We start from the raw sequence: 19220 nt of genomic DNA, 5'->3' as shown, positions 1-19220 counted from the left end.
TCACCTTAATGCAGACTCCAGTGGTCGCCTCACACAGTGTCAAGATGGAGTTGTTCTGGGCTCTGTTCAGCCAGTTGACAGCCAGTTTGGTGTTGGTTGCCCATTTCACCATGGTGATGTAATATTCCCTCCTGGAAAAGCAGAAGGTGAGAACACATGACACCTCTGACAAGCAGCACTGTCTCCTTTACGAAAATATATCTCGGTGCTTGTTACTTTATACACAGCGAGGCACCTTCAGATTCAGTCACTCACCCTATCCGGGGGTCATCAGGTTTCTTCATCGCTACCGTGTGCAGAGGACCGTGGAGGCTCACCACTGACAGGTGCACTACAGGGTTTTCTTCTCCAGCCTGCAAGGAAATTAGATACCGAAGGTCAGAAGCTTCAATAACTGATCTTTTTGTCCTCTTGAGGGAAGTTCACTGGCATCTCTCATAATTCTGATGCGACAAGCTTGTTATTTGCACACTGAATAGTCTCGGTTTGTGCCTTTCAGTCTTGTTTCAGCACGTTTAGGTCACACAGTTTATTATCAGTTTCTTTAAAACAACGGCTCATTTTAATCACAAGCTCTTTTTGGATAACGGGGCTTAAATGAAACATTACATGAATGTTCTCCCTGAACTGCATATTAAGCATCGTAATTAACTTCTTCCTTTAAATCTGTCATGGACACAGGCTTGAACCATTGACTCCTTCTCAAAGGACCAAAATATTTTGCCCATAGTTTATTAATCTTTTGGACAGATCACTGATGAGCAGAGAGAAATGAGTCTGAATAGACCTGCATTTTCATTGTAAAAACTATGAATTCGTTAAGCTGTAAGATTTGCTGGTCGGGACTTGCCTTTGGGTAATGATAGTCAAGACTCGCGGGATATGGCGCTCCAGTAAAAAACGGCACTTCCATTTTTGGCACCAGCGTGTCATTGATGGTCATGTAGGCCAAACGCAGTCCATCTGGAGACCACCAGTGAGCTATGTGGGTCTGCAGGATCTCCTCTGTAAAACAAATCAACAACATATTATTAATATACATTTCTAAACGTGGCAAAATACTGTAGTTCAGTCTATTACTGGCGTATTCTCCTTGAAACTGGTTAATATACCCAATTATTCGGGCAGTGGGGTGAACATCTTTTCTTAACAAGAAAAACATGATTATTAGAAAAGGGCTCCATACTCGCTCAGCTTGTATTTCAGTCCAAGAGTTTTCTTTTGCCTGTGGGTGGCATTTAACCCAGCAGGGGGCAGAAGAACTCTGTGAAAAGCATGTTCCAACACAGACTGATCAGTCCAGCCTTGATGAGGACATTTTGATTTTGTTTTCCAACTAGCCAATCTTGTTTTTTTGCTGTCACAGCTGGCAAAGGAAGCCATTCACACAGAATTTGATTGAATTTTCACTCTATGGCAGAGGGTAATTTGTTGCAGTGCAGCTTGATTTTTCGAGGTCAGCGCCCGAATAAAACCAGCAGAGACTCTAAAAAAGCACAATTCAATGAATCTATTGTTTTATGAAGGCCAAAGCACTAAAAAGACCTCTGTTATGAAGCTCTGCATAGATGCTATAATTTGTTTCCACATAAAGATGGGATAGTTATCCATTTCTCACATATTCTCTGTGAGAAATCAGTGGAGAGGTTGACTGTGCAGCTGATGTTTCCCTCTCTTTCGGTTGCGGCTGGCCAACCCTCCAGTCACAAAAGAGACGCCACATTTCTGACCAAATTCCACAGATCTGCAGACGTTAATGACATGAGAAAAGACAAACCCACGCGCTGTACTCATACGAGAGCTCATCTATTCCACCTCCCCAAACCTGCAGCTCGACAATTCATTGTGAAAGTCTTTCCAGCATCTCATGACTTCACTATCTTTAATCTCCTGATCAAAGGTAGAGCTCGTGTTGGTTGATGCTCTCTTATGACAAGTGTGGAATTATTCCTACCACTATTGATCAGCATCAAAGGCCCACACATAATTATTCCTGTCTGAGAACTGTTTAAGCCCACAAAACTACGTCTGAAAATCAAAAGAGAATTGTGATGCTTTAGCAAAAATGTGAATCATTAAATATTCCACTTGATATGATAGTTCGTACATAGAAATTGCATGTTTTCTTCAGCGTGATGCACAGCCCCTCATTTCTTTGCATTTTGGCGTGATCACCATTATTCTTTCGCACAGCCTAAACTCTCTATATTTGTCCATTTATATCTCTCGTTCAACACTTAATTTTATATGACTGCTTTGTCGTCTACTGTATACACGCTGCTATGACAATACAATTCCCCTTTGGGATTAACATTGTTTCAATAATGTTGAGATCCAGGCCATGAGGAGGCCAATCCATGACTGATAGTGTTCAAATGTGTTTGTTTTTGCTTTTTTTTTAATGCAATCAAAGAACTGGGAATATTTTTACTGCTCTGGCCGTGTGTTTAGGGTCATTGTCATGCTGGAAAATTAAGCTGTTGCTATTGACATGCCTCCCAGATTATGTTGGTGAATCTATAATTTGATGGCATTTTTCTGTGTCCATCATTTACCATTGAAATCAGTTTTGACAAGATCCACAGCAGTGAGTGTCTGCTGGCTGTAGACACTAACTGTTGGGAATCTCTCCTCATGATTTGAACTAAAAATGTAAAATTTGCATGAATGGCTCCATAAGACCTGTTGCTATTGATTTTGTCCAGTTCTTGTGTGATTTGATATACCTCAGCCTTTTCTCCATGTTATCCCCCCTTCGTGACAGCCGTCTTTCCGCTGAGACCCGATGAGGCTTCTGATTTTACTGATCATCTGTTTTATAGGGGTTTTTTTTATATACTCCTTTTTTGTTCCTGCACTTTTTAAGGACATGTTGCACACCATGCTGAGATATCCCAAGTTTCCAGCTAACAGCTCTTTGGGAATCACCTTGCTGGTGGGAAAAAATACTACTTTATGGCTGTCAAACTGTGTTATCTTTGGCATTTTCATAGATGCAACTATGAAAATGAGAAAAGCTGGAGATTTGTCCCTCAAAACCAATTTTTTTTTAAAATAAATGACAAAAAAGTCTGACTCCTTGGAAGTAAAATATAAAGAAATGAGGGAAGGCTCAAGACTTTTGCACAGTACTGTGAGATTTAAAATGTATATACAGTTAAACACCTTAATAGATGTTTAAAATGAGTAGCATTTCCTTGAGCCCTTATAAGTAAATTCAATGAAAAAACAGTAAAAACATTTTAAAGTTGAATGTACAGCCTTCCAGAAATGAGGCAACCTCACCTTGAACCACATTCATACAACTTCTGCCAAATCCTTCTGACCTGAAGAGCACAGTGTGCACTGTGAACACTCCAAGAAATGCGTGGGAAATATACATAAGCTGCATCGTCTCTGTTTTTGTGAGACAGTGTGTTATCCGCAGATAAATCCTTACAACACAGCAGGAAAACACAGCAGGCAAATCTTGCTTCGGCTCTGGTAATGGATTACTTCTTTCATGTCATGTTCTGTGTCTCCAACAAAGAAATAATCCCATTAATGAAAAACCGATTAGAGCCGACCCTGAAGCAGTTCATGCACTGTAACAGAATTTCTCTCGTAATAATTGGCATTTTGTAATTATATTTGCCCTGCATTATTATCCCGGCCCCTCCTCACCCGCAATAAATCCACAATTAATAGAAATAACAATGCAGAAGTCTAAATAAAATTACCTTCAAACTTCAAAAGATTATTCTCAAACATGACAATGCATCTGTAAACAAAACCGTAATCAAGAGGTATGTAATTACAATGTCTGTCCCACATATGCTGTAATCGGGAAATGTCTCATATTAAATCGCAAATATGTTGGCTTTTGAACATCTGCTGAGTGAGATTGCAGTGCTGCAAACATGAATTAATTAAAATTGCCAGAACGCAAACGCAAGCTATGCGAAGACTAAAGGAGGAGGTGCGCTGAGATGTAGCCAGCTGCGTGCTTTCAAATGGAATCACGCACACAAATACACAACACGCCGTAGGGAGAGGCAGGTGTCAAAAGACTGGATTAAAATGGTTTTCAAGTGTAGCCGTCGAAATGCAGTACATATTAAAAAGTTTCTTGAAGCCGCTGACCTAAAGTTTACTTTCATTCTTGTGTTGTTCAGGCGGCAGGCTGGGAAAATACACAAAACAACCTCACAAACTAACACCCAGCAACAAACAGCAGGTAGATGAAGTTAGTGACTACCTGGTGAACATAATGAGTGCATACCCAGATGTGGCAAGCAGCTGTTGGGAGCGAAAAAAGCTCTATAAATCTTCCGTGGGCAACACTACCTGTAGCATCAAACAGAAGACACAGCTGGCAACTGAATTAGCTGGTGAACCCAACAGAGCACATAGATGCTAAAAAGAAAGATATTTGGATTTCAGTAAAGAAAAACCCCCAAAAACAAGTGAATAATAAACTTGCCTTCACCGGCTGGATAGAAACACAACTGGAAGTAAATGCACATGTTGTTATTATGACTTCAACGTGATAACACTGGAGGTGGAAGTATTTATGACTTATTTCTACTGTATCCAACAGTCCAAAAAACAACTAAAGAAGATTTAAGAGGAAATCTAGATGCTACAATTCAGTTCACTTCAATTTTATTTATACAGCACCAAATCACAACAACAGTTGCTTCAATGTGCTTTATATTGTAAAGTAAAGACCCTGCAATAATACAAAGAAATGGAGGAAACACCGACAATCATACGATTGACTTGAGCAAGTACTTTGGTGACAGTGGTGACAGAAAAACTCCCAACAGGAAGAAAGTACTAGTAGTACTACTGTACTACTAGTACAGTAGTAGACATGCATACCCTACAGTAGTACAGTAGGGTGCAGACTATTAACATGACAATCTTTAAAGCAAAAATGAACATGTTTAAAGGCTGTTAAATGGTCTCTATAGCTTCTTGAATTAAGTACATCCATACTACCTCTATGGGAAATATGAGGGTAAGTAGCAGCTAGATGCTGCTAATCAAATGAAATTGATTAAATGATCAGCAGCAACTCTCAACACAATGCCACAATCTTCCCAGCAGTGGAATTTTCAGCAAATTCACCCCAAAGTCACGCTGTACCAAGCTCAGAGAAACTGCAAAAAACCAAGAGCTAAATCTCAGATTCTTAGGGCCTCAGCTAGCATGTTAAAAGTTAAAGTTTCTGACAGTACAAATAGATAAAGATCGAATGGTTATCTTCGGAAAGGTCAAAGCCTCTTCTCTTTAAAAAGAACATGGCAGACCAGCTTAGGTTTGCAAAAGTGCATCTGAGCAAAACCCCCAGATTTCTGGAACAATGTCCTTTTGACAGATGAGACCAAAGTGCAGATGTCTGGCCATAATGCACAGCACCGTGTACTGCAAAAACCAAACACAGCATATCAGCACAAACACCTCATACTAACTGTCAATTGCAGCCACAGGGCATCTTGCAGTCACTGAGTTGACCACAAGCCTCTCTGTATAGCAAAATGTTGTCAAATCTGAAGATATCTGTCCAACAGCTGAAGCTTGGCCAGAATTTGGTCATGCAACACAACAAGCACGAGCAGTAAATCTGCAACAAAAGGGCTGATTAAGAAAAAAAACCCAAGGTGCTGCAATGGCCGAATCAAAGTCGAGACCTCAGCCTGATTGAAATGCTGTGGCAGGGCTGTAAGAGAGCTGTGCATAAACTAATACCAGCAAACCTCAGCGAACTGAAACAACCTAATATTGCACAACATTGCAAGAAAATGATAAATTTACAGAAACATATTGGGGCTAAAGCTCTTTCTTCAAGCTATTGAATCATGGGCTGTGCTTACGTGTCAAGACAATTTTACAGAGGGTGATTAATTTTCTTAAACACGTGTAATATTACATGTTTGGCCACTGTGAGTGACAGCTAGGTGGTATTTTGTTCTGTTCACCATTCGGCTCTTTTCAGACACAGAGCCGGATGATTTTTCTAGTAAGTAGGTTTTGTTTTAGGCTTATTTGCTAGCGGGTGACCACATTTTATGTCTCTAATGGACCTTGCTGAACAAGCTAACTGGGCAACACTTGCATTAGTTAAAACTGTCCTTATGCTACCCTATCAACAGAATATGTCCATGTCTGATTTTTAAAAATCCAAATCGCACTGAAGACAGAATTTCTCAGACATTTTAAAAATAATCCAGAAATCAGGGGACGGCATTACAGTGACTATGTCCATCTTTTCTATTCAGTCTATGCTCTTGGCGCAACAAATCCTCAATGTGAGAAAGAGAAAAAGCTGGACAGACCTCTACAGATTCCTCACCTAAACCCCATGCAACAACACTGGGCTGTTAAAATCAATTCAAATGCAGTCAACATCACAGTCCAACCTCACTAAAGCCCCTGTGGCTCACTGGGACAAAATCCCCATACCCAGCATCTGAAATGTTGTAGAAAACCTTCCTGAAAAGCAGAGACTTTATAATAACACATTAGCTGGCCTGGTTTCGAAATGAGATGTGCACTGAGCCCTTGCAATTCATTCTCAGAATCCATAATTGAGTTCAACTTCAACCACTCGTTAAAGATGAAAGAAATCCGTCTTTGATCTGAACTCTGAAGAAAATTCCAGCATTTGCAACATAAAGGAATCAATATTATTTCAAGCGTTGTTGTATTTTGGTACGACCTTTTTTTTTTTAAGTCATCTTACCCTCATACAGCCAGTCAGTGAGGCCATTGAAGACAACTCCTTCTTTGCCAGTGGACACCAGGCGGATCGCTCGACTCTCTACAGTCGTTCTGTAGTAGATGTTGTTTTCAAATATGAAGACCTGGACAAAAAAAGGTGAAAGAGTAGCCATCATCATTAATATTTCTTGTACTTTTGCATTAAAAAAATGAAATCTTTAAGCCAAAAATGTAAGAGTTTTTTTTTTTTTGTAATAACAACACATTATCTTAATCCAAGCTGATACACTCTCAGTCAACACCTGCTTAATGCACGAGTGTTAAAAGAAATCTCCCTCATTATAGTTCACACTGGGTTCCTCTTCAGCCCAGCACGAAACCATTTCTGTTGCTAATCAAGGCGCTGGAATCGGCTTCGGCCCTGCAGGCACACATACATTGCTAAAAACATATGTAGATGCCAGCTGATGACTCCCCCGCCTCCCGCCTTGCTCATTGAGAACTCCGCGCTGTCTGCAGGGGGCGGCCGGGATTGAGCTAAATTGCTGGTTATACTGCTGATTTAAGCCTCTGGCACCCACAGAGGCATCGCCTGAAGGAATTTAGACGCATCGCTGTCAGATGAGCGTGGGACACTTAAAAACCTCTGTCTATAAACTGTGATTTCACCGCTTCAACAGGTGCCAGTATGAAGCAGATGAACGCAAGACGGTCTGATGTCTATAGTTCAGGTCGTGATGGTGTGACTAGCCTGTCAGCTGTACCCTCTTCAGTGAAATTTAAGCCTCACATCACTCATAAGATGGAGGAAAACAGAAAGACAGAAGTCCTTTTAGCTCTGATCTTTGGATGCTATTGAGCAAATCAAAGTTTTATATTGTGGGATTAACATCTGAGGAAAACAGATCAATGCAGGGCAGTGTAAAAAGGAGGGAAGCTGGCAGTTGGCGAGTGTTACAAAGCAGCCGTGGGACAGGATTCAAAGAGTTACATAAAATAAAATAAAAAACCCTCAGCCAACCAAATGATTAAAAGACATGCATTAAATTTCAGGGTTGAGATTTACTTTCAGAACAAAACTGATACAGTCATAAATAATACTGAATGGACTCTCAGAGCTACAATTGTAGGGCATCCATATCTGGATTCACACTCACTTGCTTGGTGATTTTTAATGTTCAAGGGAATTAGATGAGAGAAAAGAGTGAAAGTGCAAAAAGCCAAAAGATAGCCATTTCAAAAGGGCAGAGATGAAAGCAGCAACATCAAAGCTACCTGAGCAGGGCGAGCAGCATGGTTGCTCATTTGTGTTGTTGCAGTTGCATGCTGGGATGTGTGCTGGTGAGCGAGAAGTTGCGAGACGTCTAATTTTGTCAAATAAAACTTCCACTGGTCATTTTCCCTTAAATCCATCGTCTTATTTGTGTCAATACAATCTCTTTTCCCGCTCTATGTGTGTGTATGAGTGTGTGTGTGCGCGCATTGACCCAGCCTCACTGATTGCACCGTCATGGTGGAGTAATTGCTTGTGGTTTAATGAGGGGAACGTCACAGGATTCATCTCCTGGCTCCTCTCACTGTACATCTGATGCTCGGCTGCACGCAGGCACAGGCACAAACACACACGGCACATTTTTCTGTGCTGATGAAACACTTGATGATAAATTGCTCCACTTCTGATAAACTTAATGGGAAATCATTATATTCACAAACTGTTATGGGGAAAAAAAAGAAAACACATCTCCGGGTCACAGAGAGACAAAAGACGAGAGCTCATCTCATTTTTTTTTCCTTTCCTGCACAACCTTGGTAGTTCATTAAATCAAACGCAGAGCTACAGTAACAGCTATGCGAGAGGAACAATCAGATACATTATTACCATATGCAAATTCACCTGCTTTCTTCCCTCGGCAAAAGGCAAACTCTCATCACACACTTGAAATGTTAATATTTTCTCACAGCCATGTATCTGTAATTTAAGCAAATGATACGATAAGAGCAATTACAGCACAAAGGAAAAGCTTTGAAGTAAAAGCCGATGAAACGTGGGGCCGTAACTCGTTTAAGGAACACAATCTAAACAGAAAAATAATTTAAAGTCAACAAGGGAAAAATGGAGTAAGTGAGAGAATGAAACAAAACACCATCAGGTGCTGGATCGATGAAACTTTTAAGCTCAGTAAAAGACGGGCTAGCATTTTTCATACAACAAAACCAAGATTGTGTCAACACAATCTAAATATACAGTTTTGTATAACATAAAAAGGCTAAATGAAGAGCTGTGAGAGCACAGAGCTGTTTAAGAAGTCTCTCAAACAAGTGTTGACAAAACAACATGTCGCCCAGCGCAGCACTGTTGCTTGCTAACTTGTTTTTAATAGTTTTTAAACAATAGAAAAGCTCAGTAAGGAATAAGCCATAATGAGCTTCAGCTAAGCAGGTAAATTGCACGACAGATTCAGCGACGTTCCACGTTTTTCTTTCAGGATATATAATGACAATAGGCAGTTGCAGGTAAGCATAATCATTACCAAGAATAAAAAGATACACAAGTTAATGAGGAAACTGTGCCACTAACGATCGAGAACCAGGTTTTTTTTTAGTGTTTTGTGATCCTTTATAAACTTTATAAAGTCGCTTACTGCTGCCATTCCTGGATGGCAGATCACTAAGAATCTACTAGGATCCTTGAAACATGATAACCAACAGTCATCAACCATAAAGAAACTGGATAACCATGCCCCCCTCAGTGATGGCTTTCTGAAAAAAGACAAACTCCAAGTGATGAGTGCAGCTGTGTCACAGAAAATTGCGCATGTCAAGTGCATTATTCCTGCAGTGCTTCAAGTCACTGGAGAAAAATGATGCACAAAAGTATGGATTCTATTTTTGGAGACTCTACATGTTGTAAACAAGTCTATATGACAGTGTGTTCAGTGCATTTTGTATGGTCACGAGATCAAATCAAATATATTTACATACATACATACACATATAGATATATATGTAAAATCCTTTTGGGGAATTAGAGGACTGTAAATGTACATTATATTGCCAAAAGTATTCACTCACCCGTTGAAATCTTTGAAACCAGATGTTCCAAACACTTCCACTTCAAATGGATGGAATGAATTTGAACTGTTGCTTGTAGACTGCTTCTACAAGCATTTATAAAGCTATGGAGCTCGGTGAGTCCCAGTGACAAGAACTCTTAATGCTTCAGTATACCAAGACATTTTGGACAATTGTATGCTCCCAGTTTTGTGGGAACAGTTTGGGGATGGCCCCTTCCTGTTCCAACATGGCTGCACACCAGTGTACAATGCAAGGTCATTAAAGACATGGATGTAGAAGAACTTGACTGGCCTGCACAGAGTCCTGACCTCAACCTGACAGAACATCTTTGAGATGAATTAGAGCAGAAACTGCAAGTCAGGCCTTCTTTTCCAACATCAGCGTCTTACCTCATTGCTGTGTTTCTGGAAGAATGGTCAAAAATTCCCATAAACACCTCTAAACCTTGTGGAAAGCTTTCCCAGAAGCGGTGAAGCCGTTATAGCTGCAAAGGGTGGACCGACATCATATTAAACCCTATGGATTAAGAATGGGACGACACTCAAGTTCATGTGAGCGTGCAGCTAGACTTTTGGCAGTATGGTGTATGTTAGATATGGTTTCCTAAAATAGCTGATTTTCCATAAAAAATTATAGAACAGCTAAACAATTCTCTTGCTTCTAAGATCTGAGTCACAGCTCAGAGTTTTCATTATAAAAAAAGTTACAGATTGACCAACAGTATTTGACCTCTACTGAAGTCCATTAAAAACAGACAACTATTTTAATATTTGAGTGTTTCATTGAAAAAATAGTTTTAGTGATTCACAATAGCTGGAACTAATCCAGATACCTTTTTTTTTCTCAGTAGAGCTCATTTTAAATCCCTTTGTGTATGGAGAGACACATCTTTTAACTATGCTGAATCCAAGGACTTCTGTTTGAACATCATCATGGAACTATTTCTGTACTCTTCATGTTTTAAAAGGTAAAAGCAGCAAAACATGTTTTTCTTTTGTAAAAAAAAAAAAAAGGAAAGAAGAAAAAAGCAATTTTCTGTCAGTAAACTGAATGGAAATTCCAAATAGTGAGACTAAATTGAAGATTAAGAATTTGTTTCCATAATCATACAGACTGTCTCCAAGCAACGGGATCCTTGTACATGAGCTGCCCCCAAACGTGGCTGACATCACAGACCAACACGTGTGGAAACACGTGCCTGCTGACCTTTGTGACGACACTGGTGCAATGCAACCCTTTGCTCATTGCCGTAACCTTGAGGCTTATCTCCAGTCCTACACCCTCAAACATTTGAAGATGTGCCAGAAAGCCAACATATCCTCACCATGCTGTGGTCTAAAATGAAAACAGGCACATGCACACACATCATTGCTGTGTGTCTACTGCTCCTCTCCCAGCAACCTCATACTGCCCAAGCCAAGGGTTGTGCCACCAAGATGCCATCTGCCACTGTGTCTCTCACCGGCTCGCGAGCTGTCACAAAGCAAAGATCTTCTTGGCTGACATTGATGGAGGTCAAAGCAAAGGACGTTCACCTAAGAGATCTAAATGTGGTCATTACAGAGTGCATAAACCTTATTACCACAAGGTTTGGCTGTGCCACTGTGACAAGCCACTGCTGTGCCTCCTCTGTGAGGGCAGACTGATACTGACAGATCTCTACCTGCGAGCTAGAACTCAGGGAGTGTAATCCCAAGGGTACAGGCTTCTTACCAGCTGCTGGCCTTGGGGCCCCCATCCGGCAAACTGCAGGAAAGCTTCATGCACCTCAGGGGGATTTAAAGGCCACGTTTCCCTGTGAAGACAACACATCATGAGAACATACTTGCTGGTTTGTATACTGCATGCACATCACACGTGTTATATGCCAATATAAATGCACAGTCAGACAAAGAAGTCGTGTGCTTTTCAGCCTTGTTCCCTCACTGTAGGTTTCATCAATCAACCATGTCCTTTTTTTTAGCACAAGCTGACTTTGCTTGGCTCGCTACAAATACAGAACAGTAGGGAACTAAGCAGACATAGATGGATGAAAGGCTAAAAAACAGGCCAAAAAGCTTCGCCCCAAACTAAAGTGAATTAAAAAGCATTCCCATAAGATTCTAGAGTACGCAGGTAAATGGCGCTGATGTCAGTGCCAGGCTACATATGGTCAGAGTAAAGACTTGTCGAGAAAGAGGACAGAAAGTTTGTACTTACTGTGTCACGAGACTGTAAATGATGTACTTCGCCTCATAGGAGTGTTGGTATTTCTGTGGAAGAAAACAAAGTTGCGATCAGGAAAGGACAAAGTCTGAGAAAACAAAATATTTCAGCTAGATTTCTCACCGGTTTTACTTCAAAGGCAAACAGCACATGTTGCATGTCTGGAGACACTTGGTACTTGGCAGCTCTGGATCTATCCTGGATGGGATACAGACAAAAATACAGACACACTCACATCAGGAACACACTCAGTACAGCAGCAGATAGTAAAAGTTACTGTTCTTGGAGAAAATGTACTCACAAACAGCTGGTTTGGAACGACAACCCTTTGCTCCAAGGTGTCAATGTTAAGCTGGACAACATCCCCTTCCGCTGTACGATACAGCAGCTCATTGTCTTTGAATGAAAAACAAACACCAGAGGGTGAGATGATATTTCATACAGTTCCTGTTCCCAGATACAGACAACGAAAGTGCAGCAAGTATGGTTTTCCTGTTGTGTAATAATTACTGCGACAGGTCCCACCACAAGGGCAGTTCTCAGTATATACACTACAGGGGCAAAAGTATAAATCCACACCTTTAATCCAGTGTTAATTTTCCAAAGGGCTAGCCCCCTTGGGAAAAACTGGAAAACTGGGACTGTTGTGGAGGGTCCACGTCATCTCAGTCTTTGTATTCCGGTGTTTTCAGTCCTCTTGCCACAGGTGTATACGATCAAATATCTAGCCATGAAGCCTGCCTTTACAAACATCTGTGAAAGAATGGCTCTTTCTGAATTCAAGTGTCGTACTGTAATAGAAGGGCCACCGTTTGTGAAATTTCTTCCATCCTAGAGACTTCTCAATCAGCTGTAATTGGTATTATTGCAAAGCAGCATTAACATCAGCACAAAAACTGCATGCTGGGAGCTTCATGCCATTGGTTTCCATGGTTAAGCAGCTCCAGTAGGTGTAATATTTAGGTAGCCTGGTAGTACATGACTACCTGTAGACAGAAGTTGTCAACACAATAACAGTTTAAATAAAAGCATGGGTTTAGTATGACTACTAATTAGAAATAATGTAGTAATGACCACCTACACCACTCCACTTTAGTATCCAGTTTAACCTACAATTTGCCAAATGTTTTAAAATTTTTCTTGGATGATTTTTTGAGCACTTTGGGAACATAGAGGTGAAGCACAAAGACTGAAACTCAACATCATTACTGTTTAAGTTGATATGACAACATTACTCATCATTTATTTATGCATCCAACAGTTACAGAGCAATATAAATAACTTGGGGTTCATGGGAATATCTCTTTTTAGCCATCAAAGACTCAACCAAGTTCACCAGCTAGTTGCTTGTATAAATTATGGTTCCGGGCAGGTTATGTACAGCTAAGTGTTTTTAATGAAGCCAGTTGTAATTTAAAGCAGCAGTAAGCTGCCAAACAGGCCTTTCATCTGTTTTATATGAAAACTACAAGGTTTATCTTATGATCTAATAGTAATGAATTACGTATCTCCCGCTGGTCAGTGTTAGAAAGGCTCTGAGTATTCAATGTGCCAGCGACCTTAGCTTAGCACTGAGATTCATGTCTTCTTTCCTCTAAAGGGAAGTGTCTGCTGTACTAACTGTATTTTCTTCATCAGCCTGAATATTACAATTCACAGACTTGCATATCAATATCCTAAAGCTGATAATATCTGATTATAAAGATATAATAATAATAAAAAAAAATTGTTACAATGAAAGCGGCTCTGCTCAGGCTGAAACAGGTAAGCAAAATACATTTTGTTACCATCTGTTTGTGTCACTCAAAAGCACTTGTCTCACATCCCATCATTGACAATTTTCAGGAACTACAGATGCATATAAAATGTGTCATTTTCAGCCAAATTTAATTAATTAATTTTATGAGAAACATTTCAGCTGGAAGTCATAAAGTTTGTTTTTACTATGATAAAACCCTGATTTACAAAAACTTAATTTGAAATATTAACGACTAATAAAGGCGCCACTATTTCAGTTATCTGCTACATCAGGCAAAGCCATCATTGCTTTGTGTACTTCACTCATATGTATGACCTGTGATATGAATTTTAATTAATTGAAAAGTTTTATTTTAAAAGGTTCATGTAAAGTATTTGATTTTATTCATTACTAAAAAAAACAACAACACAAAACTGTCTTTTATCCTGTCTTCCTTCTCTCACCCCAACCGGTCACAGCAGATGGCCCCACCCCTCCCTGAGCCTGCTGGAGGTTTCTTCCTGTTAAAAGGAAGTTTTTCCTTCCCACTGTCGCCAAAGTGCTTGCTCATAGGGGGTCATATGATTGTTGGGTTTTTCTCTGTACGTATTATTGTAGGGTCTGCTTGCAATATAAAGCACCTAGAGGCGACTGTTGTTGCGATTTGGTGCTGTATAAATAAAATTGAATTGAATTGAATAGACTATCTTGCAAAGAAAGACCTCAAAATACAACCTTAGTGCAATAAAAATCAGTTCATCTGTGACTACAGCAACAAAAGTAATTATACAGTTCCAATTAAAGCTAACTGCATGGACATATTTATGGAAGCCTGAGAAAGCCACTGCTTTCTCACGCCACCTGGTAAGGACTCACCTGAACAAAGCAGAGCAAACTAGAGGACTGACCTTAAGCTGAAACATTGCTGTAGCAGTGGTTAGGAGGGACTGTGAAAGGCTTTTCTTTTCAGAGCAGGCCCCTCCATTTTATAAGGACTTAGAGGTCACGATGACCCAGCAGTCTCTAACAAGAGTCTCTCAAAATCTGTGCCTAGGATGCTCTCTCCTATCTAATATTAGAAACTCAGACAGTGATCTTGCCTAAATAACATTTCCACTCCTTCTAGACTAAAGGTGAAGGAGTTCTGTTAGCCTTTTCTGGATGATTGAGTAGATGTGGACAAATTGTAGGAGTGTAGAATGAATGCACCCTGTTGGGAAGTGACCTTCAAACTGTGTTGCAGTGTGTCATATCAACCTTTGTGGACATTTTTGCTCTCCCTTGTTTCTGCTGAGGTATGGGAGGAGCCGGATTGCCAAAAGGATTTGGGCAAAATGCATAATTTTGCAGTTTATGCAAGTTTGCATTGAGACAGGTTTCTGTGACAACAAGACAAGAAGAAGGACGTCGCGTGAAGCTGTCCTCTCGTCAAGAGTGAAGTGTTTTTCATGTTTGTCACACATCATGAAAAAGAAAAGAAAAACATTATTAGTGGCTCTAATGCTGATGACACGGCAAAGACCAGTGACCTGTGTTACCGATCACAAAACACTGATGAAGGAGGTATTTTCAAACATGAAAACATGCTGCCTAACACACACAAAGTTTTTAAAGAAGACAAGAACTGAAAACACGGGCAGGGATGCTCGCTGAATGAAAACCACTGGAAAATCTTTGGATTATTTTAAAAGTGGAAGGTAGAGCAACAAAACCCCCGCAGCAAAGAACAGATAAAAGAAAAACATCTGCGAGAAAGAGGAGAACATTTCTCCTCAGTCTGGCATCATCTTTGCCCAAGAAGATTGAGTCCATCATCAAATATAAAGACGGGCATGCAAAATATAAAAGGATGGGAGTCTGCTGAGGAGGGATGTACTAATTTTTTGTTGTTGCTGCTGTTGGTTGCGAAAGGGCTCTGTTTAAAGTTGCCTTCACTCTTCTAGGGCTTTCTTGGGTAAAACTGGATTAAATGGATTGAATTTAATGAGGATGGAGTGAGTTTTGTTATATACCGTATGCTCTGTTCTCTGTGTGTATTTCAAAGATACGAGCGCTTCAGACAGACAGTGGGAGCTCTTTGTTTTAGAGATCAATCCGAAGGTCGAATACTTTGCCTTTGAATCGGAGTCTGTGAGAAACTCATAGGTGAGTCCAAAGACTACCGATGCGAGCGGTGATCAAAGAGCAGTGGGGATCAATTACGCACTGCTGTGAATGTAGCCCACAAAATATTGATGAGGACTGCTCAAGTGTGAGCTTGTCCCATCGGGTATCTTATCAGAAGGTCATTAGCGCCAAATGGGGGTTGATTGCATTAATGTAGCTGACAAGATGCAATGTCACATAATTGATTCCTGGAGTTTTGTCAGGTGCCGAGGACGTTTTCATCAGGGCTGTGAGCGAAGGGCACAGAAACACGCAAACTTAACTAATTATATGTTAATAAGCCTGTAATGTAAGTAATCAGTCGAACAATCTGCACAGTGGAACAAAAGGACAGATGTAAGGTCGTTTTGTGCTTGTGCGCTACATGAAAAGTAACAGCTGCATTTAAAAGTACGCATGCGAGTCTTCAGGTGTTTTCATGCAGTGTGTGTCAAGCTAATAACCGCAGTACGACTTTTACGAAGAGGTTGAACGCAGCACTTTCACTTCTCAAAGAAGATCTGAACATTGTTTCCTAATCAAGGCAGCCTTTCTGTATGACTGTAAGAACCATAAAGCAGAACTCAGATTTGCAAAAATTTCAGAAAATATAAATGTTTTATGACTCATCTTCTAGATTTGATTTTATGTCTGACCAAATATGCTTTTTCTCCCCCCTAATCAATCGCCTTCTTCTCATCTCTCGGCAAACAGAAATTTGAAAAAGTAGTGGATACAGAGAGGGGAGCACAAAAACAAACTACAAGCAATTTATTTTTTTTGTTTTAGACTTAGACTGTGTGTTTTTCATTGAGATACTTGATGAGTTAAAAGTTTATTGAAATCTGAATCAGAACTTTATTTTGAAGGTCCCAAACCTCCACCAAGGCAGCGCCTTCTCTGTGCAGTATTTACTTTTATGCGAACAGTATTGCATCAGCATTCATTTTGCTTTATTTACTTTATTCATTTTTACTTTACATAAGTTTGTTGAGCAACAAAAACAAGTGTGACGTAATATGCCGTTATGTAAAGTTATTCATATTTAATGTACACTACAACCATTGTAGCCCCTACAGCAGGAACGTCAAACTAATTTTACATCATCCCACTTTTATTTTAAGTGGGTTGGATCAGTGAGGCTACATGACAAATGTGTAAAATTACAGAAACCATTCTAGCAGTTCATTGCCCAGACTATCCTGTAATTATAAAATATAGTTTTTGTTAATTCACAGAAAAATCTGGGGTGTTTTTTTTGTTTCGTTTTTTAAAAACAGAAATTTCTAAAAGTAATAAACAAGAACTTTTCTGTCATTTAATTGTGGATCTATCACTTAATTAGTTTGGTTTAATATGAATGGAAAACACTCAACATTTTCCAAATGTCCAGTGGACCAGATTGTAGTGATTGCCAGATTGTTTCTTGCCCCCAGGCCTTATGTTTGACACCCCTGCCCTACCCAAGTATCCACTCAGTGTCATAATGTAGCGCTTTAAATATTTAACACCCTGCTGAATGAAACTGAGAATGAAGTTCAGAGGGAAAAACGATTTGGATGAGCTATTAAAATCAGAGACATTTGTACTGGGTAAGCTAAAGCCAGAAGACAAAAGGGTAGAAAACACTGCTTTAATGTTTAACTTTGTTGTGCTTTTAAAAACTTCTTATACTATTCACTCTGTATGATATGAATCTTAAAAAGAAGTAACTACTGGTAACTTCTGTGGTCTGTGGCAACGCTTGCCATTTGTTTTGCTGTTGTTTACTGGGAGGGCATCATCAGTGCCACACATGCCAGCAGGATCAACAAGACTGGAATCATTATTGCCATCACTGGAGGCACTGAGTCAGTGAGAGACAGGGGGTCACTGAACATGGAAAACCCATCGCACCCACTCCATTGCACACTACAGAGGCAGCAGGGCTGACATGAAGAACACCTCAGGAAAAATCATTCCTCTGTAAAAAAAAAAGTACAACAGCTCTCTTTTATTTGTGACAGGTGAACACGCCTGTCAGGACATAAAGACATCTCTGTATCAAACCTTCTTGCTGCTGTTTCTTATATTTATACTGTTCGTGTTATTTATTACAGGAGGCAGAACTGCAGGTGGCACAGTTGAAGGGGGACGAGATTAGAAATGAGTACATCAGAGGGACAACTCAGGTCGTGCAGTTTGGAGACAAAGTTAGAGAAGCAAGGCTGAGATGGTTTGGACATGTGCAGAGGAGGGATGGTGGATATATTAGACACAGTATGATGAATATGGAGCTGCCAGGCAGGAGGAAAAGAGGAAAACCTCAAAGAGTCATGGATGTGGTGAAGGAGGACATGCAGAGGGTTGGTGTGGGTGTGACAGAGGATGGTCGGGATAGAAGAGATGGAGGCAGAAGATTCTATCTATCTATCTATCTATCTATCTATCTATTAGGGGTGCAACGATATTCGTATCGATATTGAACCGTTCGATACAGTGCTTTCGGTTCGGTACGCATATGTATCGAACAATACAACATTTGTAATTTATTTTATCAATTTTCCTTCTGACGATGCTGTCTGTGTTGAGCGCTCAGTGAATCTGTGTTCGACTACTCCGCCTAGGCTGCACTGTTGAGCGCAGATCCACTGAGCGCTCAACACAGACAGCATAGTCAGAAGGAAGAGCGCAGGGCAAGCTAGCGAGACAGAAGTTAAGCTCTCCTTGCAACAGGCAAATTGAACCTCATTCAGGTCTGGCATTTGGAATTATTTTGGTTTTCATGTGACGTATGACCCTGAAGGTAAGCGAGTCATGGACTAAAGTAAAACAGTATGTTGGATGTGCCATGCAATGCTCAATTACACTGGTGTGAACTAGTGTGTTAGCGCAGTTAGCTCGTTAACGTGTTGGCCGTCTAGCCCCATGCACGGGGCGATCGGCGGTAGCTCGTTAACGGAGATTTGCCGTGTTGTGGCGTTAAGGTCATTTCAACGAGATTAACCTGAAAGCACTAGTGGGAACACAACGAATATGACTGCACATTTACGCCGACATCATCCTAGTGCAAAGACAAGTGGAAGCAGACAAAAAAAAGCAAGCATGCTACTAACTTTAGCCGAGTCATTTAGACCGCTGTTAGCACATGATTCTCCTTATGCTGCTGAGAATATAGCCCAGAAGAAGCGGATAGTATAGCTTTTATTTTGGAAAGAGCCATTTCTCTGTAATAAACTCTCTTTTCCAAAGATGAGTGATTCCTCAATCAGATACAGGGCTTGCAATATCGCTAGCCCGACGTCCCGAAGCTAGCGATTTTTTCAGTCGGGCTACCAAAATCTATCTCTTCCCTGCCCGTCGGGCTATTGTA

General features: G+C 40.4%; 1 protein-coding gene across 4 annotated transcripts in view; it reads right to left on the bottom strand.

Moving 5' to 3' along the window:
* LOC101464940 (A-type potassium channel modulatory protein DPP6) overlaps nt 1–19220 on the bottom strand; it is a 97026-nt gene that overhangs the window by 9682 nt on the left and 68124 nt on the right. For all 4 annotated transcript variants that reach the window (XM_076876789.1, XM_076876790.1, XM_076876788.1 and 1 more), the window contains 8 exons: nt 12287–12381; nt 12109–12183; nt 11980–12032; nt 11494–11575; nt 6728–6848; nt 851–1005; nt 256–353; nt 5–131 (listed from right to left, as the gene is read on the bottom strand). In XM_076876789.1, the coding sequence (XP_076732904.1) occupies nt 5–131; nt 256–353; nt 851–1005; nt 6728–6848; nt 11494–11575; nt 11980–12032; nt 12109–12183; nt 12287–12381 (806 nt within the window). The remainder of the gene's footprint in view (nt 1–4; nt 132–255; nt 354–850; nt 1006–6727; nt 6849–11493; nt 11576–11979; nt 12033–12108; nt 12184–12286; nt 12382–19220) is intronic.

This window comes from Maylandia zebra, linkage group LG18 (assembly GCF_041146795.1).
Source record: "Maylandia zebra isolate NMK-2024a linkage group LG18, Mzebra_GT3a, whole genome shotgun sequence".
NCBI lineage: Eukaryota > Metazoa > Chordata > Actinopteri > Cichliformes > Cichlidae > Maylandia > Maylandia zebra.
The sequence above is the reverse complement of the archived record's forward strand: the minus strand, read 5'-3'. Positions and strand labels throughout refer to the sequence as shown.